At 36.1% G+C, this 27,606-nt stretch overlaps 1 protein-coding gene across 1 annotated transcript in view; it reads right to left on the reverse strand.

The window, feature by feature from the left end:
* Positions 1-27,606, reverse strand: part of LOC106079577 (multiple epidermal growth factor-like domains protein 6) — a 65,651-nt gene that overhangs the window by 11,148 nt on the left and 26,897 nt on the right. The window contains exons 18-32 of the mRNA XM_056017414.1: positions 26,717-26,812; positions 25,529-25,663; positions 24,637-24,771; positions 21,629-21,763; positions 17,577-17,672; positions 16,745-16,879; positions 15,626-15,724; positions 14,512-14,646; positions 12,751-12,846; positions 9,265-9,399; positions 7,664-7,759; positions 6,962-7,034; positions 4,480-4,562; positions 3,530-3,664; positions 2,650-2,748 (exon numbers count right to left, since the gene is read on the reverse strand). Coding sequence (XP_055873389.1) covers positions 2,650-2,748; positions 3,530-3,664; positions 4,480-4,562; positions 6,962-7,034; positions 7,664-7,759; positions 9,265-9,399; positions 12,751-12,846; positions 14,512-14,646; positions 15,626-15,724; positions 16,745-16,879; positions 17,577-17,672; positions 21,629-21,763; positions 24,637-24,771; positions 25,529-25,663; positions 26,717-26,812 — 1,683 coding nt within the window. The remainder of the gene's footprint in view (positions 1-2,649; positions 2,749-3,529; positions 3,665-4,479; positions 4,563-6,961; positions 7,035-7,663; positions 7,760-9,264; positions 9,400-12,750; positions 12,847-14,511; positions 14,647-15,625; positions 15,725-16,744; positions 16,880-17,576; positions 17,673-21,628; positions 21,764-24,636; positions 24,772-25,528; positions 25,664-26,716; positions 26,813-27,606) is intronic.

The following is a 27,606-nucleotide window of genomic DNA, read 5'->3' on the forward strand; positions in this document are numbered from 1 at the left end:
CACTTCATCCCCGGTCATTTCATCCCCGGTCACTTCATCCCCGGTCACTTCATCCCCGGTCATTTCATCCCCTGGTCATTTCATCCCCTGGTCACTTCATCCCCCGGTCACTTCATCCCCCGGTCATTTCATCCCCAATTAAATATTTTATATATAAATATGATTATGTAGAATGCTTTCTTTTTTACATTTTATGACATATTACTAATGCGTTTATAGTGTTTCCTCTTCCACTTTGTATTCTTAATGAGAAATCTAATATTATATGGTAAATCTGGATGTGTACTTATCTATAGCGTAATGATCAAAGGCCAAGGTGTAGTACAAGTAGTGGAAATCTTTTGAGAGATAGAAGTGCGATTAGAATAATTATGACCGTGCCGCTGATAACTTATCATCAAAGGCCAATGTGTGGTACAAGTAGTGGAAATCTTTTGAGAGATAGAAGTGCGATTAGAATAATTATGACCGTGCCGCTGATAACTTATCATCAAAGGCCAATGTGTGGTACAAGTAGTGGAAATCTTTTGAGAGATAGAAGTGCGATTAGAATAATTATGACCGTGCCGCTGATAACTTATCATCAAAGGCCAATGTGTGGTACAAGTAGTGGAAATCTTTTGAGAGATAGAAGTGCGATTAGAATAATTATGACCGTGCCGCTGATAACTTATCATCAAAGGCCAATGTGTGGTACAAGTAGTGGAAATCTTTTGAGAGATAGAAGTGCGATTACAATAATTATGACCGTGCCACTGATAACTTATTATCAAAGGCCAAGCTGTGGTGAAAGTACGACCATGTTTCACTTTATTTGATTTTTCAATCGCTCTTTCTTGAAAATGGGCGAGTCATTTTTAGCCTTGTAATAAGGTTTTATTTTTTTCTAATAAAGGCGGACTTCCTTATAAACATTAAAGTTACAAATTGTGTTATAGGACTTTATTTCTATCGATATTTCATTTCTACATGTATATGTAAGTATGTATTTTGTTTATTGATATTCACTTTAGATATTGAAACTGGTGGGGGGGGGGGGGGGGGCCTCTAGTTATGTGAACATACTCGTCATGATGAGGTTCTTATAGCCTTAAAATTAATTGTTTGAGTGCTTAATGGAAATAATCTTGCATGTATATTTAGGGTGTGATTCTCTCTCTCTCTCTCTCTATCTCTTTCTCTCTCTCTGTCATTTAAATAAAAAAGGAATACATTAAATATTGCTCATTTAATGCTTTTTAAAATTACAATTTGTTAGATAAAATTATCAGATGATAAAAATATCAGGGGATGAAGTGACCGGGGGATGAAGTGACCAGGGGATGAAATGACCGGGGGATGAAGTGACCGGGGGATGAAGTGACCAGGGGATGAAATGACCAGGGGATGAAATGACCGGGGATGAAGTGACCGGGGATGAAGTGACCGGGGATGAAATGACCGGGGATGAAGTGACCGGGGATGAAGTGACCGGTCACCATATATATATATATATATATATATATATATATATATATATATATATATATATATATATATATATATATATTATATAATTCTCATCATCGCTCAACAGTTCGGACACCAAGAAGTAAAGGAAAGATCACTCTTTTATTTCTGCAAGTTGGACTTTTATTTCTGCAAGTTGGACTAGACTTACCATCCATAATATATATATAAAATTAAGACCTTACGTAGATCTTGAGAATATCAAAAAACTGATAAAAGAAACTGACCAAATGCACATTTGTATTGCCTCAATTTCAATGCACATTTGTATTGCTCCAATCTCAATGCCCATTTGTATTGCTCCAATCTCAATGCACATTTGTATTGCCCCAATCTTAAGCAGGCAACAAGATAAATGATAGTCATTCATTTGACACCTCACTTAACAGTTGTATAGGAAGATTTGTCATAATTATCTTTCTTCAACAGATATTGGTTCTAATGTACTGTTGTTGAAGACAGATATACCTGATTTTAAATGCCTATAATGTAAATAGCATACAAGTTTTCAAATTCTGTAGCTTTTTTATGTACACTAAGCTTGGAGTATCCATACGCAAAAGTTACTTAAAAGATGGGGTCTGACGATGCATTTAAAAAGAAAAATATTGCTTGAAAGGAAAGGGAGGGGGATACAATAAAAAGTTCAAACCAGGAGCTACTGGGCGAAAAAAAAGTTGACAAAATCTGATACATCCATAAGTATAGTCTCTTGTATAAACTTGACTTAAAGTACTAGCTGATATTGTCTACTGTAAAGAGATGAATGTTCTTTACTGTACTCATCTTCATAAATTGTCTCAAGATATTGAACTGTAGGGTCATAATAGTGCAGAATGTATAACAAACAAAGTCACCAGGATATATGTTTACTTCTCTCTCAACAAATCCATAAATCTAAAATAATGTCTCTATTTTCAAGTCTATTGGGCAAAATATGTGAAGCTTGATATATGGCCATAAGTAAAAATAAATAGCTGTCATGTGACCAGCACAACTTTTTATCTGCATTTATTTTTCTTTACAAGAAACTTGAATTCTAGACTCTTGGTTCAGAAGACTATGCCTCCAGCATGGAAACAACTGCTCTGTGTTTTACAGCTCTGTTACAGTTGAAAACTATTCCAATTTTTAACATACCTATACAGGTTCCATTAACTCTTTCAGAACAGTCCAGGTTCTTACATTTCTTCTTGCAATTACCAGCGCAGTCAGTACCATATTCAAACTCCTGACAAACTGGGGATGAAAACATGATAGAAAATTACATTTTCAATAGAAATAAACTGTTTAACATGTAAACATATTATTTGGCTTTTTAAGCTTCGATTTGACACTAAAAAAAAAAGCCATTATTGAATACAGCCACAGAAGACGGAAAGAAAACTTAAATAGACGGCCAGTGGACAACGACTTTGTCTGCACGAGATGCGTGAAAATATGCAGATCACAAATGGGTTTGCATAATCGTGTGAAACACTGCACTCTTCCTTAATCTTCGGAATCAAAGACATTGCAATTTTTCTATTTCAATGTTGGGAAAAAACTATCGTAACATTGAAAGAATGGAAAGTTTTCCTTTTGCTGTTCTTTCAACCAGATCAAGAACAAAGCTAATAACATTTTTTTCAATACAAATTGAGATATTAGCAACTCTAGTATTCAGAAATGAATGTTTTACATCATTTACTTAGCTTTTTAGCACTGATGTTTCTGCTAATGAGAAATAGTGTATTTAAAGGTTATCAATTTTTCCTCATCTCAGGATTCCATGAGGTCTCGATGTGCTCTTCTCCCTGATAGAAGCCAGAACAATGAAGAAAGTCAGCTATTCTAAAAGACATTTTGCATTAGCCATTCTCTACCAGCTATTTACAATCTCTTTACCAAGCCTTGATCTAGGACTGACTTTATGTGGATACATCTCCATTACAACAAGTATCATTATGACATAATTATAAGGCTACAATTTCTCTCTGACAAATTTTTAAGATGTTAAGTAAGAAAAAGACAAATGTACCTGATGTGCATCCAGTGCTTGGATATTTATAGCCTCTGTTGCACTCAATACATTCACCGGTAAACTTATCACAGTCCTTGATACAATGGATACAGCTTTTCTTACAGTCAGGACCCCATAAGAACTCTGGACAATCTTTTAGAAGAAAAAATTAATGTCTTAGATTCCAAAGATTAAGTGTCATGTTTGACATGACAACTCAAACCCAGCTGTCACCTGCATAAATAATTAAGACTATGTATAAGAATAATAAATCAAAGAATCATGTATACATTTCCCTGCTGGGATGCGTTGTCCTATCAGAGGGTCTCTGGTTCAATGTTTGGATTTGGCCCTATTTAATTCACCTTTTAAAGGCGAGGTGGCTGAGGGGTAAAGCACTTGGCTTTCAAACCAGGGTCCCAGGTACAAACCCTAGTGATGACTGGGATATTTAATTTCGGGATCTTTCGGGTTTAATGCTTTAATTGGTACCCGACATTAGTTAGGGAAAAGTAAAAGTGGTTGGTTGCTGTGATGGCCACAAGACACCCTAGTTAACCATGAGCAACAGAAACAGATGACCTTTACATCATTTGCCCTAATACATGTGGTCAGAAAGGGCAACTTCACCATTTCATCTCAGTTAAAATGATATACCTACTGCTTTCCATATATAATTATGTTTGCATCATTCTTTGCTTCAGCTTTAGATCTGTATCTATGTAAAGGTAATATAAATGTATTTTGTGAAGAACCATTTTAGCAATATAAGCAATATTTTCTTTTCTTTCTGCTTACATTAAACTATATTATATTCAAAATGAACTCCATCAACAGTTATATATATAAATGTGCCAACTCTAGAACCATTTTATTTAAAACATATTATTTCATTTTTAAATTGATCAAGTTTCCTTCATGGGTCAAGAAAGATTTAATTACAGATGGTTAAAGCTAAAAGATCTTACCTTTTGGACATCTTTTTCCAACATAACAGTTGGAAGGCTGCGTCTGATTCTCTTTAAGACATTGCACAGAGAACTCACAAAACCTTGAGGACAAGAATGCACCATTAGTCTGATTGTTACATTGTTAACAATTATTCACCTTCACCAATCACATAGTCTGTTCAACAGTTGGGACCATAAACAACCAACCGTGGTCAACCATCTTTCCACATTCCTCTCTTTTGTCTTTCGTCTTCGAGAGAACCTTTTTCAATGGCAGGCCCCTTCATTCTTTTACGTTGTCTTCCCATCACTTTCTCTGTCTGCCTCTTCTTTTTTTTCCCAGGTACTGTTCCCTGAAGGAAGTTGTTGCAAGCCCCAAAGCCCTTGTAACATGGCCATAGAGTTTCACTTTGCATTATTTTTGACAATAGTACAATAGTTAGCTGTTCATTGTGGTATACAATTATATCACATTTGATTTGCAAATAACAAACCTGTCAACATATTTCCTAAAATAAAAGTCTGTTAGAAATTTTTCTTAGTTAACCCTTTAAGTCCTACATCTTTAAAAGCCTGTGACAACGAGCCTTTCAGGTGCAGGGCCCAATATGGAGCAATAGGTCATATCGGCCTAAGGCCAGCCATGCTAATTAACATATCTTCCAGAACAATAAGTTCAGTCAAGCATGGAAAAGATCATTAGATGGAAAAGATCATTACAGTCATACGTAGTATTATGACTAACAGGTTCTAGTATACTGTTGATGAAACTAAAGCAAACAAACTAAATAAATATTTGGCATCAGCATTCCCAGCCCCAGGAGACAAAGACATATTACTTAATTTGAACCAAGTAGACAACATAGGAGAAATAGAAGTACAAGAAAAGGAAATACAAAAACTATTAGCCAACACCAACCCAAATAAAGCGCCTGGACCTGATGGTATTCCAGCTAGATTACTCAAAGAACTAAGCAATGAGCTAGCACCAGTGTTCAAAATACTTTTTCAGGCATCTCTTAACCAGGGCAGAGTACTAAGGGATTGGAAAGAAGCTAATGTCACCCTCCCCCCTATTTAAAAAAGGAGAAAAATCTGACCCAGGAAACTACAGACCAGTATCACTTACCAGCATCACATGTAAAATCCTAGAACACATAATATGTAGCAACATCATAAACCACTTAGACAAACATAATGTCTTTACTCCATACCAACATGGCTTTAGGAAATATAGATCATGTGAAACACAACTAATAGGACTAATTGATGAGTTTTCAAAAGGTTTAGATAACAGCAAATAGATGCTATCTTACTAGATTTTTTCAAGGCTTTTGACAAAGTTCATCACCATAGTTTGCTTAAAAAATTAAAATATTTCTGCATTAATGGTCCATTGCATCAGTGGATTAAAGATTTTCTGATAGGGAGAGAACAAATTGTAATAATAAATGGCTCTAAATCAACACCAACAGCAGTAAACTCAGGTGTACCTCATTGAACAGTCTTAGTTCCACTACTATTTTTAATGTACAGAAATGATTTACCAAATTGCATTAGTTCAAGAACAAAGGTCAGGTCATTTGCAGACAATTGCATAATATATAGAACAATAAAAACAACACAAGATATAGAAATTTTACAAAGAGAATTAGATGAATTACAGAAATTGGAATCAAATTGGAGCATGTCTTTCCACCCAGAAAAATGTCAGTTATTAAGAGTAACCAAAAAACTAAAACAAAAATTATTCCACTTATCTTATTCATGGTAAACCAGTAAAACAGACTAAAAACGCAAAATACCTAGGTGTTATAATAAATGAAAAGTTTTCATGGAATCCCCATATTGATGAGACTACCAAAAAATCATACAAAGCATTAGGGTTTATTAAAAGAAATTTCTATAAATCAATTAAGAACATAAAAAACTAAAATGTTATTTAACCTTGGTTAGGCCAATAATAGAATATGCATCCTCTGTTTGGGACCCCTCAACTCAAGAAAACATCAAGAAACTGGAACAGACACAAAGAGTAACATCATTAGTAAAATCACTAAATTTAGAAAGCCTTCAGGATAGAAGACTTAAAAGTAAAGTAGCAATTATACATAGAACACTGAACCATAATCTTCAAATATACAAACTAAATTTAATAAAATACTCAGAAAGAGAAAGATAAAGGCACATTCCTCGTTCTATATGCTAGGACAAATTTGGACAAATGTTCTTTCTTCCCAAGCGCTATTATAGCATGGAATGGGTTGCCTGAGCTAGCCAGGAAAACCAGTGACTTGGCAGAATTTAGGTCATTGGTTAATATGCATGACGCGTAGGACATAATCATCTTCTTTTTTGAAGTAACGTCTGTATCATATAAGATAAGAAGATAAGATACTGTTGGATTTCACATATTATAGATCTATGGCTATTATGACATAATGCATTATTTGTTTACGAAGTAACGACATGAGGCTATGTGAGACTAGATTTTACCTACCGTTTTCTGTGCTGTAGACTATCTGAACAATCTCTACTGCATGACCAGTCTTCCCAAGCACCATACTGGTCTCCTGGATACATTAGTATGACATATATAATAACATACCAATGAATAGTTTGCTTCTAACAAAAGTAAGTTTTCAATTTCAATTTAAATGGGAGGCTGGAGGATCAGATCAATGGGAGGCTGGAGGATCAGATCAATGGGAGGCTGGAGGGATCAGATCAATGGGAGGCTGGAGGATCAGATCAATAGGAGGCTGGAGGGATCAGATCAATGGGAGGCTGGAGGGATCAGATCAAAGGGAGGCTGGAGGATCAGATCAATGGGAGGCTGGAGGATCAGATCAATGGGAGGCTGGAGGGATCAGATCAATGGGAGGCTGGAGGGATCAGATCAATGGGAGGCTGGAGGGATCAGAGAAATTCAATGAAAGCTAGAGGATTTTTATACAATATTTTAGATCTTTAGGGCTCCTCCAAGTCCACCCAGCTTTACTAGGTAACTAACATTAGCTGGGGTGCCTCTGAGTCCACCCCGCTTAGGTGTGAGTAACTGACATTGGTTGGGAGTCCACCCAACTTTAATGTGTAACTGACATTGGTTGGGGAAAAGTAAAATTTGCCTCATTAGCAGAAAATTCTAAATGTGTAGTTCACATTCGAAGCACACAAAGAAACAAGACTGAATGAATCCTACCGTTGCATATCCCATGTTGCCTTTCAAAACAATCCTTCCCACATTTCTCCTGGCAGTTTCCTATACAGTCTTCACCGTACTCATTGGGACCACAGGCTGTGAAGCAATCATACAAACAAAAAAGATTGAAATTTATTTTATCACCAAATAATAAAACTATTAAATCTAGAAACATCTAACAAATAACATCAATAATACTAATGATAATAACTGAGTTAAAAAAAACAACATGAATTTGTTTTAGATTTCTCTATACATCATCAATAGGTTATAGTTAAATTATAATTCTACATGTGAGAAAAGTACTATGTCAGTCACCTTAACACTGGGAACATATCTTTGATTACAAATCAAGTTTTATAAATAATTATAATAAAAATAATTTGTCTGACCATTGATTTACAACTAACAATACATTATAAGAATTGGAAACAGCAAAGGAAATAGATGTTCACAAGACAAATTAAACAGTACATGTGAAGTTTACAGTGGAAAGTTGGATTGTATTCAAGATTTAATGGTTAAACCTAGGCTCATTTTCATAGAAGGCCTGAACAGTGACCTACAGTATTGCAACTTACGGGCAGGGAAGACCAACGGCTCGTTGCCAATTCTCAGGTCAGTACAACGTTGCAACAAGCTATTGTCTAAACTACCCACAGATTGCAACGTTGCTGGTTGAGGCTTTCTATATCAAATGGTCTTGGTTTAACCAACAATTATAATGAGTTCTTGTCTCTGTTATTGTGATTTGCATTTTTATATCTTCTCTGTGATATTAAAAGGTTAAAATCATGATCCTCTGGATATTTTGAAAGTGTAGAACAGCTTTCTTAAGAATGCTTCCCTAGAATAGCTGTCCAAGTGGGGTCATTTAATGCCAATGATCTTTCTATCATCATTATTATCCATAACAAGATCCTGCCTTTGATAGTTTAATGAAAAGGTAGATAAACTATCAAAGGCAGGATCATCTATGGAACAAACAGATAAACCTGTTAACTACTTCACCCTAAGGTCAATGTTAGTCAACAATCACAAAGAAAAATGGGCATCAGGAAACACAGGCTAAGCCATGTACAAAGAAATGACCATGCCTAACAAACTGCACAGTATTAACTTCCTCCCCCACAAAGAGCAATCTACAAACTTCCAACTAAGAAAAGGAGACACACCTCTGTTAAATTACCATCTTCAATGAATTTCCACACAACTCCTCCTTTGTAGACACTGCGCCCACCCTTATGAAACCGTAAACCATATCCTCTTTGAATACCCCTTCCTAATCCACCTTAGGCGGACCCTATTACCACTCCAGCCCAACATAACCAACACCCTCTACGGCAGTGCTGAACAACTGAAGAAAACAGCACACTATTTTTCCTTGGCACAGTCTGCAAAAGAGCTCACATTTAGCAGTGTCTTGTCTATTTGTAAGCTGAATGAAAGTCTATACGATGGTTCTACCAATACAAATGCTATTGATATTAGCATTAAACAAGACTAAATTTTTTTTTTAAAGATTGTCTAGTAAATTATTAAAAATCCTTTTCTACCATGATATGGGAAATGTGGCATGAAAGAAACAATTTATAGCTTACGAACAATGCAGCCTTTGTCTGGCCTCTTGAATCCAGCTTTACAATGCACACAAGTCCCATAACTCTTATCGCAATCTTCTCGACAATTTTCACAGCTGTCAGCACAACCAAGTCCCCATTTACGATCGGGACATTCTGAAATGTCATTTCATAAGGAAGTGTTGTTACAGCCCAAACCAACGTAAACATGCTGACACACAAAATTAAATTATTTTTAATTCAAGAATTAATGTGTAAATTAATAGGTTGCTAAATGCACAAGTCTTACATAAATAGATTAGAAATAAATTTGTTTAAGTTTAAAATAAGACATTTTGATTAAATTGTAACTGCAGTAAGTGTCAAAGATTATGGACACTTAACTGGAGATAACCAGAGCTGTACTCAGGTCCCTAGAAATTAAGTGTTTTCATAAAGTTGTGTTTGCACTTTTACATGTTAATGATCTTTGTTCAAAATTCATTCATTATTAAATCGTAGCCAAAACCTTTCACAGGACGGCGGGCTGTAAGACAGGTATGGTTGGAACCAGGGACCATGAAAACAACAGCCCAAAGCACATACCACACATGTGACCAGCCAGACATCCAATTTATTCAAGGAACATATAAGAAATGACAAAGGTCTGTGTCACAGGCAAAATAGTTAACTTATTGTATTGTATTTAAATTTGATGGATTTTGTACTTATTGTATTGTAATGTATTGGAATTAAATTTGGTGAATTTTGTACTTATGGTATTGTGATGTATTGGAATTAAATTTGGTGAATTTTGTGAATACAGAATTTGAAAGTGTAAACTGTGAACATGGGTTAGTTATGACCAGAAGTAAGGTCGTATTGGAGATGGAGAATTTAGTCAGTAAATGGTAGCAAGTAATAGCAAGTCTAGTGAAGTCTGAAGAACAGTTGGTGAAATGACTTGATAAAATTAAGTAGCTGAAACAAGTACAGTAATTATTGTAGCGAGATTTTTATGATCAAGTTGGAAGTGATTTAAAAAATAAATTATTCCTTCAGTTGATGAAACGCTAAACCTTAGGAGGGAAAGGTCAGTACTGACCTGCTATGAGCGGTATAAAAGGCTGGATGAATACCTCCCAGCTAGAAAACTAGTGGATGGTTGGAGATGCAGAAGACGTGTTCAGATGCAGTCTTTTATGCATCATGCCACTAGACTATCTGATGAAGCTGGCCTCTCCACCAACCGACAAAACGTTCAACGCTTTCATCCCCTTCCCCCTTGGTGTCGCCCAATGACCCCAGACAAACGCTTGAAATTAGTAGACCCTAATGCCACTAAGCAAAGCCGTTCATCTAACGACCTTCAAATCCTAGCTCTGGAGACCATTAATACCTTCAAGCCCAGAGCTATTTTTGCATACACTGATGGGTCGGCATCAATAGATTCTGGAAGAGCAGGCTATGGAGCCTACATCGACTTTCTTGGCTCTTACACAGTCAAAATCTTTGGGCCATGTGGTAGTGTTTGCAGTTTTGATGCGGAGACCATGGCAGTCTGTGAAGCCTTAAAAGTCATTGACTCTCAACTCGACGAGGAACATTTGAGGGCAACACAGATTGTTAGGGTCACTGACTCAAAATCTGTACTACAGGCTTTGCAAAGCCCCAGACCATGGCCCCCCAATATCAACAATGTCATCATGGCTTCACATAACATTAAACAACGCTATGGCACCCCTGTAATTATGCAGTGGGTACCGAGTCACATAGGTGTGACTGGCAACACAATTGCAGACTCTTTGGCCCACCAGGGAGGGCAAATTCCACCCACTGATGAGGTTGTAAGCTTTCATCAAGCCCTGGCTATAATACCAAAATCAGAAATGGAAAAGTGCAGGACAGGCCACCTTCCTGTTGGCTCATATTTCTCGCGGCTATGGCCAAATTTTGATTCACGGTGCCCCTGCTGCGGGGAAGAAGAGGAAACCGTGCCTCATATTCTGTTTGACTGCCCCAGACTTGCTAATCTCCATCTAGACAGGTCTGGGAAACCCAAAATTCTCGACCTGTATGGCGACATTTATGCACTACGCAAGACAGCAGGGTTTCTGTCCAGGGCTTTTGCAAGAGAGGATTTGAGCCTCTCAAGCCCTCAGTCTAATGGAGTTTGATGATGATGATGATGATGAAACAAGATTTGTGAAGTCAAGTCATGGACCAAGTGATATAACTGAATATTAAAAGTAAAGTTGGATTATTGTTATGTAAATTAAGCCATTGACCTTATATAATTGTATTGTTATTGACATACTGCATGAGAATCAAAACCAAGCCTGTTCATTAAACTATTTGCTAATCAATGACAAAAAAAGGCTGTTACAAAATCAACTGGCCTTTCAAAAACTATCCTACAGGCTGGATAAAGCAAGGAAGACAGAAAAGTGGATAAGGAAAATGACAAGAAATAACAGACAGTCCTATCCTGTTGAAAAAAAAAAGACCCTGCAAAATAGTTAACAGGTGTGCAGTGTTGTGGGCTAATCTAATCTGACTTCACTTCTCACTATTCACATTAGCCACAGAACATTACAAAATAGAAATATACTTAATAACTAGTTTCTCTTGTAAACAATGGCACTTTATTTCTCACTGGGAAATCCGTCCAGTCTTCCTAAAGCGTCGCTATATCTAACTACTATTCAAAACAGCCTACTTCTAGATTAACGCCATGTTGGTCCCTTGTGCCTTGTTGGTCCCTTGTTCGCCTAAGTCTACTACATCATTAGTCTGTCTTTCTACGTCATTACTGTTGCTAAAACTATACACAATATATTTGTCTAACAAAACTAACCTACTCTCTAAACTAGTACATTACAGCAGTAAAGCCCCTGCAGGAAATTGTAAGCAACAAAACCCATCAAAGTTGACCATTCATGTTAGACAGGAGTTTCAGGAAAAGCTAGAAAGTCTTTTCATTTGGATGTATCTTGTAGATTTTTTAAAACTTTATTTTGTACATTGTATTTGCAGACTTTATTGCAGGTTCATGTTATGCATATATCACAGTAAATGCTAAAGAGATACAAGACACCGATAGCAAAGACGAACAGACACAAACACTCTTTTGTTCCCCTGGCAATCAAATCATTAAATAAGAACAATCTGGTATAAACTTTGTCACATGTAAATTATGAGTGAGTCTGGTGTGAATGTACACTTTGGTTTCTTATAGTTATAATGTTTTTTGTTTGGTGTAATGCACAAATTGTAAGACAAATTTCCTTATGGATAATAAAGATTATTATTATTATTATTATTAAAGAAATAGGCTTCATTTAGTTGAAATGTCACATAAGAGATTATCCACAATTTTGACATGCTTAAATTTTTTTTTTTTAATTTATTACTTTTTTTCAGTTGTTTTTTTTTACTGAATGCTTTAAACAAGTCCAACAAAAGTGACCTACTTTCACTGCTCTTAGTATAGTGCTTAATTTTAACAGATCCATCTGAGTGACCTACTTTCACATTCTCCAAAGCGTCTCTCATAACAATCCTTGCCGCATTTTGCTTGGCAGCTTTGGGCACAGTTCTCTCCATACTCATTGGCTCCACATTCTAAAATAAAAACAAACATTTTAAACTTTAAAAAAATGTATATATATAATAAAAAAGCATCCTGCCATACTTATCAGAGCTACTATGTTTTGTTCTTTTTTAAATATTAAAGACTGATTTTTTTTTTGTTTATATCTATAAATCAAAAAAGAGGACAAAATGAACTTAATCTTGAATGCCTTCTAATTTTATTTTAACTCTTTCTCTCCTAATTGACGATACCATCGTTGATTTGACCTCATTAAATAAAATAAATGTTTAATTTTATAATGTTTTTTTGTGTTATATAAAAAGAGCATTCATTCTGCTTTAATCCTGAACCAATAAAACATTTTCTGATACCAAATGACAAAGCTATTGAAGCATAATCATAATGGGGTAGTGAAATAGCAATGAGCAAATGAAGAATTCCGTCGAAAAAATAATTACGAAGAAAAAGAGTTAATACTTATTGTAGTTATTTCCTAACCAGGAAATGAAAGAAAGAATTAGAAGGGGGCCTGCTGGAGCTACACTAACATTTAACAGTTGTTTATAACCTAATATTTGGTAGTCTTTGTTCCATTTTTTTAAAAGTAATTTTGCACGAGTAAAGGACCTAAATTTCTATGTAACACACTACTAGCAGTTCCCTGTTTAACAAAATACAAGACTTTTGGTAGTTCCTGCTGTGATGAAGAATATTACGACTTAGCCCAGACTAGCTGCAGGATGGCAGAGAATGGCAGTAGGAAAAGTGTGAGAGCAAATCATATGACCAGGCAACCATTCAGCACGAACTCCACCTCTTTGCGTCACAAGAATAATGTTTGCACAAAAAGTAATATTAATTTATAAATATTTACAAAGGTAAAAATATTTTGTAAAAGTAAAAAAGTAAAGTTCCCATTTGAGATCTATAGGTCAGATGATGTAAAGGTCATCTGTTTCTGTGGCTCATGGTTAACAAGGTGAGATGTCATGTGGCCAACACAACAACCAACCACTTTTACTTGTCCCCAACTTATGTCAGGTAACCAGTAAAGCTGGATAGACTCAAATGCATCCTAAAGATCCTGAAAGTATCAATCCCAAACTTCACCAGAATTTGAACCTGGGACACCCTGGTTCGGAAGCCAAGTGTTTTATAACTCAGCTACTGCATCTTCCTGAAATAATTTTGCTCTATTGTTTTTTGTTTTATTTGCAACTTACGACACCTGTAGGTCTGCTAATTAATGAGAAACTTTGAGTGTAAAAAAAAAGAATATTTTAAAACAAGACATTAAAAGATATTGCTTCTTTGATTGTTAGTAAGTCGTAAGAGTATCATGATTAATTTTTGAGTAAACAATTTGGAGCAGAGATAAATGTATAATTTAAATATAAATAGGTTCATAATGAGTGTTATAAAATTTAAAATGGCATTTTTGTAATAGAAATGTGTACTTTCCTGTTAATGCTAATATTATCTTATAATTTTTTTTTATTTAAAAAACAACTTATTTATACAAATATTTCAGCAAAAAATATTAAAATCTAGAATGCTTTTGTGCAATCTGTTTAAAAGAAATTGGTGCAAAATACATTTCTGATATTAAAAATAAGCTCAAATTTTAAGATAAGTGATAAGAAAATGTGGACATTATATCAAAAGTATTGTTTTGCAATCAGTTACTTTCTTACCAGTATTGCAGCCACTTTGGTGACCTTTAAATCCAGCAATGCAGGAGGAACACGCCCCTGTGGAAGTATTGCATGCATCAATGCAGTTTGGGCAGCTTTCCTCACAGCGCAAGCCCCAATTGAAGTCTGGACACTCTTGATAAAATAAACTATGAGATATTACTTACAATGCAGAACAGAAAAATGAAAGTTTACTAGATTCACGGGTTTCCAATACTAATTGGTTTATTGCATAATTCCCTTTTTTCCCCTTTTTCGTCATGTGGCCCACGACACGAGTATCGGATATCAAAATGGCCCGCCGTCCGAGTGAGGTTGAGCACCACTGAGGTAGACCATTAGAGCTGACAGCTTAACTCCTCTAAGCAACTATTAAACATGGCCGGGTGAACTAAGAAACATTAAAGTCATTAAACAACAAACTATTTTCCATTCTCCCCCACCTAATTATTACAACTCACTCTGTCTGGTAAAATGTTTGTACACGTTATTTCTCCAAAACCCAATCTCAGATCAAGTTTAAATTTTGAACAATTACTTCTTCTACATGACAAAACATGAAATTAATAAAAAAAAAAGCAATAATTAGCTAATTACAATTGGTAATTAATGATTTTGTTTGGTATCAAACAAGGGAAAGAAATTATACTTGACAAATATGATGATATAAGTTGAATTAGTTCTCTTTAGGAGGCTTGAGCACTGAGTTTTTTTGTGCATTTAAAAAGCGATCACAGTAACATTCACCCAGATACCCCCTTCTTCTCCTCTTTTCTCCCAACTGGTCCAGACAAGTGATAGCACAATGAGAAAGCAAAAAGCATGAAATAGTGCTAAACAAAAACAATTGGTAAAAATATTTCTAATCACACAGATTAATTATTTTAAGTCTACATCTAATATAAATTTAATCATATGACTGATATAAACAATTACACTTAATATAGGCTTTGTTTTTTTAAGAAAAGTATTTTTAATGGGTTTTTTTTGTATCGCGTTTTCATGAATAAGTATGGGCTAGGGTTATTATTATCATTATTTAATGAGCAAGGAAAATTAATGTGTATAACTTTTTGGTTTTAAGAATTAACATTAGAACTGGGAGCTGTCTTACTTTGGCATTCACCAAAAATTCTTTCATAGCAGTCTGATCCATTACATTTCTCATTGCAAATCCCTTCACAATTCTCTCCATACTCATTGTTACCACAAGCTGATAAGAAAATAAAGAGTTTGATTAATTTATGTTTCATTGTAATCTATTGACAAAAAGGAACATTTATTTCCTTTTTTTTTCTTTTACAGCATGCTTGATACAAGTCCAAAGTGACCTGCTTTCAGTGCTTTTTTCTGTGCCATATTTTGAAGAATATTCTAGGACAGGAAAACATCAAGAGGATCTTTCATTTTTTTATTTTTATTTTTTAAAAATTTAATAAAATGGCATCTTAACTATATATTGGACAGTTCTTCCAGGGACCAGAGACCCTCTGATTTTACTATTCCTTCTTGCAGCAACACAAGGGGAGGCAAACAGACAAATGAATCATTCAGACTCCCCCCCAAAAAAAAGGATCTAGCTGCTTCATATTTGTTTTGGTTCTATTAAGATTGTTGGTGAAAGACATGGGTTAAAATGTGAGTGCTGACTTCTGGGTAGCAAAATACAAAATTGGGATTTATAAACTACAAATCAGAAAGATTTGGAGGGGGGGGGGGGGGGGGAATCTCAATGATCTAGTTGGTATGTTCGCCTTGTGTTGCAGCCTAAATTGTCAAATGAAAAGGTCCGTGGCCTGTGCCCTAGTCAGGACTGTTCATTCTTTGGCTACATTTAATTCACCATGCTCAATCAAATCCATTTTATAAGAATTTAATGAATCTAATTGCACCTTGAGAAATTCTTTGGGCATGGTGGCAGAGTGGTTAAGCGCTTGGCTTCCGAACCTGGGGTCCTGGGTTGGAATCTCAATGAAGACTGGGATTTGGGATTTCAGGATTTTGAGGGCCCTTCTTGAGACCACCCAACTGTAATGAGTACCTGACTTTATTGACACCCTGCTTATTAACCGTTGGTCAAAGAAACAGATAACATCATCTGCACTCTAGATTGCAAGATCTGAAAGGGGAACTGAGAAATTATTTAAAATACAAAAATTGCAAATTGAATGCTAAAGATGTAATGCTCTGTTTCTATATATTCACCACTAGTGTAATGATAGATGATATTTACCGTCAGGGCAACCGATGTTTGGGAACTTATAGCCGGCCACACACCGAGAACAGTTGCCAAAGGACTTGTGACAGTCTTCTTTGCAGTGGATACAGCTCTGTTGGCAATGACGCCCCCAAGATCCTACAGGGCACACTTGAGGAAAATACAGCACCATGCCATCAAATAGTTATATCATTATTAATTAGTAATCTTAAAAACAGGAGGTGCAGTGGCAGAGCGGTAAAGCGCTTGGCTTCTGAACCAGGGGTCCCAGGATTGAATCCTGAAGAAGACTGGGATTTTTAATTTCAGGATCTTTGGGTCCACCCAGCTCCAATTGGTACCTGACATTAGTTGGGGAAAAGTAAAGGCAGGTGGTCGTTGTGCTGGCCAAATGACACCCTCGTTAACCATAGGCCACAGAATCAGATGACCTTTACATCATCTGCCCTATAGACCACAAGGTCTGAAAGAGGAGCTTTACTTTTTTTTTTTACTAATCTTAAATACAGGTCTAGATTTAAAATAACCAAGATTCTTGATTAGATCTAACTAACCACTAAAATAATCCATGTTAAATAGATGTAGGTAAAGATCTATATGACATTAAATGTCTATCAATCTATGTTACTGCTTAAGTTCTTACCAGTTCTAAACTAAGTTAATAGATAATAGTTTATAATGTGTAGCATCTAGACTATGATATCAAAATATTGAAAAGTATCATGTCATTAATTCATTATTATCCTGGTCAAATGGTGGTGTTGCTATTAACTTCTTGTAGCATCATCATGAGCGTGTTGTTAACAACCAATCTTATTGCTATACTAAATTGAAATCTTAATCTTACCTTCACACTCGCCGAAGACTCTCTCTGCACAATCCTTGCCACATTTGGTCTGGCAATTTTCCAGGCAATTGTGTCCATACTCCATCTCTCTGCACACTGCGAATTTAGAGATAGATCTGGGTAAACATTTAGCTGCTTTTTTTTAATCTCTATAGGCTAAAGATTCAGATGCCAACGTTGAAGAGTTAAGAGGATAATTTATTATAGAAACCTCCTCGTATACCTTGGCGAAACACTTTCATAGAGGACCTTAAAGCAAAAATAAAACACTCAATCTCACTCTAGATCAGTGGTTCCCAAACTTTTTTTTATCTCGTAGACATCTTGCCATGTTTTCTGCTTTTCGGTAGACCCCCTGCCAGTGGCGTAGCAATTAAGGTACCCCCTCCAGCCAATTAGACAAATGTGTGACAAAAATGAGTAATCTAAGTGCAAAGACATTCTAATGTAAAGATCGCACCTTTTTAAAAAAAATAAGTTATTCGAATGGATGGTTTTAAGGTCATACGATGTGAATGAGTGGGCATTGCATCGTATTGGTTTCAAAATCAACCACCGCAAGAAAACAAAGAAAAAAACTTCGAATGGATGGTTTTGAGGTCATAAGATAAGAATGTATGGGCATTGGCATCATATTGGTTTCAAAATCAACCACCGCAAGAAAACAAAGAAACAAACTTCGAATGGATGGTTTTGAGGTCATACGATGAGAATGTATGGGCATTGGCATCGTATTGGTTTCAAAATCAACCACCGCTGTAATCCGCTATCGGAATAATTTAAATAGGCACTCGCTGAACCTCCAAGAAAACTTTTAACATCTATATTTCATTTAGTATGGGGATCCAACCCAGAACTTGTGTGACAGGCGCGAGCTAAATGGGAGATGGCATAAACACGGCTTGGTGTTGGACCGAATTGATGTTGGAAATCAAGTGCCATTGCTTCTTGTGACTGAATTAGAGACAGTATTATAAGTGCACATTCTTAAAAGCACGGGTTAAAACGATATTATTAATTAATATCTATTCGTTTTAAGACACATTAGGAAGTAATATGTAAGCATGTAGTTTAAATATTGGACTATTAGTGTTAAGTTAAATTTTAATTTAGGTGATGGCCAGATGTATACGACGTAACCACTGCCTGCTACATAAGTGAATATCACACCATTACTGCGATGACTATAGGACGTAACCACTGCCTGCTACACAAGTAAATATCACACAATTATTGCGATGACTATAGGACGTAACCACTGCCTGCTACACAAGTAAATATCACACCAGTAGGCCTACTGCGAGAACTATAGGACGTAACCACTGCCTTCTACACAAGTAAATATCACTCCAGTACTGCGAGGACTATAGGACGTAACCACTGCCTGCTACACAAGTAAATATCACACCAGTACTGCGAGGACTATAGGACGTAACCACTGCCTGCTACACAAGCAAATATCACACCAGTACTGCTAGGTCTATAGGACGTAACCACTGCCTGCTAAACAAGTAAATATCACACTAGTACTCCGGGTTCAAGAACATCTTGATGGGCTCCTCTCTAGCCAATAAGACAAATTTAGTGTGTGACAAAAATGAGTAAACTAAATGTAACTAAATGTTACACTAAACTAAATGTAAAGACATTCCAATGTAAAGATCGTACCTTTTTCTTGAAAAAAAAATAAAAATTTCATAACGTTTGATTCAGTTAGGACTGCATATAAGTAATAGTGTCTTAAAAGTCAATGTTTTTACAACTTCTTAACAGAGTTAAACTACTTAAAAGTGTTTCAAATGAACAAACAAATGTTCTTCTTAAGTTCTAATGTGGGCTCCAACTGGCCTTGAGGCATGGGCCCAAGCGTAATGAGCCCCTTCGCGCCATGGTTGCTACGCCACAGATGTGGGCCCCTATTGCTTGTGGGCCCGGGTTCAATGAACCCCTTCGCGCCATGAATGCTACGCCACTGCCCGCTGCTTAACTTATATTGCATTTTTGCAAATTCATCAACTCCATTTTTTTAAACTAATTTCTAACTCTAGTGGGTGTAAGAATAAAAAATAGAGATTTATCTTTTTTTATTCATAAAATTCAAATTTAAACCAATTAAAATAACAATTAATATTTTTTACTGGAATCACCAAAACACACTGGAAATGTCTTTTTTGCACGTCTATTATCCGTTGCTATGGATATTATGTTTCATATAGGAATTTGTTGTTCTATGATGTAATCATCAAACATTAAAAATTAGTTAATCAATTAATTAATTTGCCTTATGTATCATTGTAAACGTTTTCGCAAAGCGCAGTTCCTCGTGTATTTCTTGATCTTTCACGTGTGGCTCAAATATTGGATATACAGAACTGTTTTCACTAACAGGAGAAGGGGCGAAGGTGAGTTACTGGCAACTAAAACAGTAACTTTGAGCAGGAAGGGCTCATTAGCCTTGACTTGCTGCCCACCTAGCAGAAGGAAAACTGAATTCAAACCTCTGCTGCGTGCAACTTTACCCAAACACTGGAAACGTTTCGTGGGTCAACCCTGATAAAAATAAGGATCCGGCGACACTTAACCAGTTTGAAGCATACAGCATTACATTCTGTCAGTGCCTGTGATACCGCTGATCCAAAACACTGAATGTATGTCATTTACAAAGAATTACATAAGAAGCCTTTAATTTTATAACTCATACCACTAGTGTGCCATTGAACTGTATTGTTGCTTAAAGAAATTGTTTTAATGATATCAGATATAGGTTTGTGTAAAACAGTTTTTACAACTACAACGGCTGGTAAAATCAATGTTTTACCTATAGTGTTTTCCGGTTTTTGGTATAAGTAAAGAGATATTGTAAGTCGCCTACAAACCATCATCTTCTCTATATGATGTCGAAGAGGGATTTTGTGGGTCTATTATGAACTTTATCTTTGAATGTTCGAAGGTTTTTCAAACCTTTATCTATTTTGTCTGGGTGGCATCGTTTCAAACGATCCTCCCGCGTAATTGGTTTCATATCGTCATAAAACCGCTTATTTGACAAGGAAAGAATGAATCCCAATTTTAAATAATCAAGGCTGTACAGTCTTTCTTTTTGTTTAACATTAGTTACATGTAGACAAAATTTAGCTAGTGAAATAAGTATTGAAATTAAATGCTACAATGCTACAATTTTTCGTTTGAATAGCATGTTTAAAGGATTACCTAAGGTACAAACTAAGGTACTAATCATAGATTGGTTTAGTAAATAATTACATTAGTGGGATGTGAAAATTAAAGTCGCAACATGATTAAATGAAATTTATTATCGTAGACCCCCGTAGACATCTCATAGACCCCCAATTTATTTTTTCACTTTCATAGACCCCTTGGAAGTCTTCGTAGACCCCTGGGAATCACTGCTCTAGATCTTTGTTATTTTTATTTCAAAATAAGAACACCCCCTCCCCTTCCCTCTTTTCAACAAAAAAAAATCATGTACTCTGGTTATCATTAATATTTTTTTACCAAATGCTTAAACTACACTATATTCTTTAAATAAAACATTTTTTTAAAGTATAAGCCTATATCTTTAAAAACAATGAAATGGTGCCAGCAAATCTGAAGAATATGAGTTATTGTGTTATTAGTAGAGCCTATCATTATTTTACTTTATTTTTATATTACTTGGGGTACGGTGGCTGAGTGATCAAGCACTTGGTTTCTGATGCTGGGGTCCTGATTTCAAATCTTGGTGAGGACTGGGAATTTTAATTTCGGGATTTTTTGGTCATCCCCGAGTCCATCCAACTCTAATGGGTACCTGACTTAAGTTGGGAAAAGTAAAGGCAGTTGGTCGCTGTGCTGGCCTCATGACACCCAGCTCATTAACCGCTGCCTAAAAAAACAGAGGGCCTTAACATCATCTGCCCTATAAATCGCAAGGTCTGAAAGAGGGAACTTTAACTTTATATTCATTATTTTGCATGCCTCTTTATGTCTAGAATATACTTCTACCATGCTCTTATAATTATGTTGTATCATCACACAAACTCTGGATGGCCTACCTTGATCACAACCTCTTTCAGGATTCTTGTAGCCTGGCTTACAATCTTTGCACACTCCTGTTGTTTTATCACAACTGTCATTGCAGTTCGAACAGCTATAACGGCACTTGTAGCCCCACGTAAACTCTGGGCAGGCTAAAATTGACAATTATATAGCCTGCATTTTATTTAAAAAAAAACTTAGAAACTTGGTAAAACATACTGACAAGAAATCATGAACAAAGAGCTTTAATATTACAGTCTTCTATTTCTTCATGGTCGAAGCACATTCTCATCTTCTATGAACTCCAAAATGGCAGTGAAGTCTAGTTTACTCTGAAAAGCCAATTACACTCAAGCCAATCGTAGGTCAGACCTGTTGCATCGTTCTCTGCTTAAGCTGTAAGTTTTTTTTTTTTATTCTTTTTACAATACTTCTATACAGCTTGTAATTTTGTAGAAACTTCTTGGTGGGAAAAACCTTCTGGATGGAAACTGGACCAAATGATTTTCCTAGAAATTAGACAGTTGCTGTAAATCCTTGGGAACAGAATTACTAGCTCGTTGGTTGCAATGGGGAAAACTCTATTTTGACCATTATAATTGTTCAAAGTAAAAAATAAATAAATTTACATTTGGCTAGAGAATAAGAAAATATCGATCTTGAACGCTTTTAAGTATGACTTGAAGAGTTTAATAAATTAATTTTCAGGAAAATTTTGTGCATCATTTTCTAGCACTTGATCTAAAGACCTATCATTGCAGTATTAGAAAGTTTAGTAAATCATCTTCTTTTTTGAAGAAAAGTCTATATTATATAAGAAATCTATACATTTGCTTAACCAGGATTCTTTATCTTGAGCGAAATAGTATTGGCATGGGTAAAAAACGTAAATTTTTTAAAAATCTTACACTCATGAGTTATTAGGAGAACAATAATTAATCTAAAAGTTGTCCAAAGGAGTTATGTCTGTTTAAAAAAAAAGTATTTTTTTCTTCTTGTTTTTCTTGTGTTTTTTTTCTGGCAGCTATCTTCTTAACCTCCAAGTCTGAAACACTGACAGCTCAGCCCCATGAAGGGCAGTCATGGGCTACTTTATCCCAGTCAGGTCAATTTCACGTTTCTTGTAGAAGATCTTCATATTTCCTACGTTGAAAAATGTTTCCCATTGCCACGCTCCCAATCATCATCATCATCATCATCATCAAACTCCATTAGAGTGAGGGCTTGAGGGGCTCAAATCCTCTCTTGCAAAAGCCCTGGACAGAAACCCTGCTGTCTTGCGTAGTGCATAAATGTCGCCATACAGGTCGAGAATTTTGGGTTTCCCAGACCTGTCTAGATGGAGATTAGCAAGTCTGGGGCAGTCAAACAGAATATGAGGCACGGTTTCCTCTTCTTCCCCGCAGCAGGGGCACCGTGAATCAAAATTTGGCCATAGCTGCGAGAAATATGAGCCAACAGGAAGGTGGCCTGTCCTGCACTTTTCCATTTCTGATTTTTGTATTATAGCCAGGGCTTGATGAAAGCTTACAACCTCATCAGTGGGTGGAATTTGCCCTCCCTGGTGGGCCAAAGAGTCTGCAATTGTGTTGCCAGTCACACCTATGTGACTCGGTACCCACTGCATAATTACAGGGGTGCCATAGCGTTGTTTAATGTTATGTGAAGCCATGATGACATTGTTGATATTGGGGGGCCATGGTCTGGGGCTTTGCAAAGCCTGTAGTACAGATTTTGAGTCAGTGACCACAACAATCTGTGTTGCCCTCAAATGTCCCTCGCCGAGTTGAGAGTCAATGACTTTTAAGGCTTCACAGACTGCCATGGTCTCCGCAACAAAACTGCAAACACTACCACATGGTCCAAAGATTTTGACACCCTCTCAAAGAAAGTGTTGGCTAAGAAGTCAACAATCTGGCATAAGGGCTACATAACCATCTCATCATAGTTGAGACATTTTCTTCACTATGGCATGAATGTTGTTCTTCTCTGACATGTAGGACTTCACAGTTTGGTAGGTGGTTAAACCAGTTCACCTGGTGGTTTTTATAGACAGCATTAATGTGTGGGCGACATCGTTCCGACCATAACTTATGCCCAGGCATTCATCTCGTTTCCATGAGATGATCCATAGTCGCTTCGCGACTGAAGGAGGCCATATATATATATATAAATGGAAAGAATCCAGCCTTTTGATCTGATAATAATATAGCATCCATGACTCTAAAGCATATAAGTTATAGAAGGACTACAACATTGTATACTTTTAGCTAGGTTGATGTGCTGATTCTTGAAGTCTAACAAAGGTATCATTCTCAAGTGTAACATGGTTGTATAGTTTAGCATTTATTGATAAGGTGCTTCCAACAATGTCACACTATACTTTGAAACAGTTAACAGGTAGAATATTGAGCTACAGAGACTTAAAAGAGTACTTTAGTTTGACAACATCAAATCTAGGACTCCCAACAAGCATCTTTGTGTCAAGCATTGGTAAATCTCTTATTCTTGGTCTTTGGGTAAAATCATTTTTCTATGATCAAGGGTCATAATTGGGCTAGCTTGACCCTTAATGGACACTCACAGAGGATACCTGAAATGATGGGAAAGTAAAGGCCCGTGGTCCTTGTACTGACCCAATGAAACTCTCAATACCGGGGTAATCAATATGGAATAAAAACATAAGATTTACATCATATGTGTCATGGATGTCAGCTTTCAAAAGAGGGACATTTCTATTTTAAATTTCACGATGACAAGAGATTTATTAAAAAAACAGCATAGGTTCGCTCTCTTAAATGTAACCATAACATTTTTGTTCAGTACAAGACAATTAAAATAGTGTTATATATATATATATATATATATATATATATATATATATATATATATATATATATATATATATATATAGGCCTATATATATATATATATATATATATATATATATATATTATGAATATACTATATACATGACCAGCGCTTTTACTTTCAGCTTTAGCAACACTGATCTAGGACTGCTTACCGTTTGTGCAGCCCAATTCTGGTCGCAAGAATCCTGGTTTGCAGTTCTGACAACTTCCATTGATATTTGAGCATGCGTCGGCACAGTTCGGGCACGCAGACTGGCACTTGTACCCAAAGGTGTAAGCAGGGCATGCTGAAAGATACACGGGACATTAAGACTCAACAAATCTCTAAGCTCAAGTAACAACTTGAATCAATATCATTATTGTGTCAAGAGAAAGAAATTCTTTCCTGTTGATGTTCCGCTATCAAGGGGGCTAAAATTCAAATCCCGACTCAAGCTGAGTTGTTTTGTCAGGGTGCCTAAAGGCAGCACGGAAAACCTTCTCCCAGATACCCTCTCTCCCGCTGGTCCAGAAAAAAGAATGGATCATAGCACTCTGAGCATGCTATAAGCATGAAAGTTGAACTATATAAAAACATTTCTAATTATAAAAAAAAATATGTTTCTGTTTTACATTGCTTTTTTCTCTATTTTAATATTAACAAATTAAGTACACAAGTGTCTGATATTTCTCTGTCAAAAATCACCATTAGGTTTATATGGCATGACTATCTCTCCGTATATCATGTTTTGATCTTAAAAATAAGAAAATAAGTTATTTAAAATATGATTTCACCATATTCAGCATTGTGCTAAGTTTAGGTGCAATGGCTAAGTTTTGTCTTCATAATTAATTATCCAAACTTTTTTTTTAAACAAGTACAACATTTCTAATGCAAATATTTAGAAGACTTATTTAGTATGTATAATAATCTGTATTATTAATAACCAATGTGCTAATGTAAATCTGTAAATGATACCTAATTGTTTAATGAAAGGATTCTAAAGAATGTGTGAGTTTTGTGATTGGGTTCAATGTGCTTTTAATGAGATCATCTCTACCTACGGGACGTACATCCCTGTTTGGGGTTTATGTACCCAGGGCGGCAGTCTGGGCAGGCGCCAGTGGACTTGTTGCAGTCGTTGAAGCAGTTGAAGCATGATTCTTTACAATCCAAGCCCCATGTAGTCACTGGACACTCTAACAAGGAAAAAAAAAGTAATAGTCAAGTTAAGACATTTTTAAAAAAGCAGCAAAATATCCATGCCTCCTTCAGCTGTAGAACGACTATGGTTTATCTAAAACACTTTTTCATGTTATTGTGGAGCCCTATTAAGTTTCAATATCACTGCCTGGTATGGCTATCTGAGCATTAAAAATAAAAATAAACTTTATAGAATCCTAAATGCTGCTGGTAAAATCATTGGCAAAAAACAAACCCCATTTGGGCAGTTGTTTGATACAAACATCTATAAAAAAAGCTAACAAGATCCTCGAAATATAGAATCACCCTTTGTGTCAGGATTTTGTGATTTTACCATCACAAAAGAGACACCGATAGCAAAGACAAACAGATACAAACACTCTTTTGTTCCCCTGGCAATAAAATCATTAAATAAGAACAATCTGGTATAAACTTTGTCACATGTAAATTATGAGTGAGTCTGGTGTAAATGTACACTTTGGTTTCTTATAGTTATAATGTTTTTTTTGTTTGGTGTAATGCAGAAATTGTAAGACAAATTTCCATATGGACAATAAAGATTATTATTATTATTATTATTTGCAGAGATACTCTCATCCACATATATCGCATGTTAATTTGACTTTAGCTTTGGTGGTAGAGGGGCTGGCAATTTTTCGTATGGCACGCTTTTTCTTTCACAGCTGACTCGAGCTGAGGCCCATGTTTTCTCGCTGTCCATAGCTTTCTTGGTCACCGTCTCTCTCCAACTAGTGCGGTCTAGGGCTATGTCTTCCCAATCAAATATAAAACTTTAAAAATAGTAGGCCTATAGCCAAAGCCTTTGCAGAAAAGGCCAACTAGAAAATTTAAAAACTTAGTACAGTAATCACAATGGCTCTGTGTTTAAACATGGCCCACTACCATTGTCCACTCCTTTGAACAGGAACACAGGATTATGGCATTTAACAATTAGATGAATAGATATAGTGGTAAAAATCACCATTCCCAAACTATTGTAGACCTGCAACTTGGGCTTACAAATCAAAGGTCAAGCAACTTTCACCTACCTTCACATTCTCCAAAAACTCTTTCAAAGCAATCTTTCCCACATTTCTCTTGGCAATTCCCTTTACACCCAGTGCCATATTCATTAGGTCCACAAGCTGTTTAGAAATAGAAAAAAAAACAGAATAAAGATCTAGATCTAGTCTGTAGCATTATGGTGCACAGAGGACAAAGGCTTTGTCCAGGGTGAATAATATGATCAAGCCCCACTACCTTTTCTTTACTAACTTACCTATGACATGCATCAGTATTATGTAATCTACATGATCTAGGTTACTTCAAAAGAGAAGATAATTAGGTCCTACGCATGTTTTAATCTAGTCATGCATGTTAATTAAACTTAAGCTCTGCTAGGGCGTTGGTTGTCCTGGCTTATTGAGGCAAATCATTCCATTCTCTAATCGTGCCAATGGCACTAGGGAAGAAGGAGCAAAGTCTGAAATTGTCCTAGTAATTGAGTGTTTCTGCAGTACTGGTATCAAAAAGTGTCATTAGGCTAAAAATTAAATTGGAAGTTTTTGGTTTTATTTCAAGTGTATTCACTTCTTCAGGCAGTGTATTTTAAGAATTTATCAATCGAAAATGAATTAGAATACTGTTTGTGACACAGTTACTACACGGCATGCGGTAACACACGGTCAAGTGTCAACTGGCATGGACAGTTAGTGGACTCGAGTGTGCTTTGTCAACAATGAGAAAGAAAAACATGTAGAGCAGCGGTTCTCAACCTTTTATGCTCGGCGACTTCTTTTTACAATCTCCCACTCTGCCTCGACCCCCCCCCCCGCACACACACACAGCAATAGAAGAATAGACAAAACAATTCATTTTTTCGATGGTCTTTGGCGACCCCTGGCAAATCGTCAATCGACCCCCCAAGGGGGTCGAGACC

The sequence above is a fragment of the Biomphalaria glabrata genome, chromosome 18 (genome assembly GCF_947242115.1).
Source record: "Biomphalaria glabrata chromosome 18, xgBioGlab47.1, whole genome shotgun sequence".
NCBI classification, from domain to species: domain Eukaryota; kingdom Metazoa; phylum Mollusca; class Gastropoda; family Planorbidae; genus Biomphalaria; species Biomphalaria glabrata.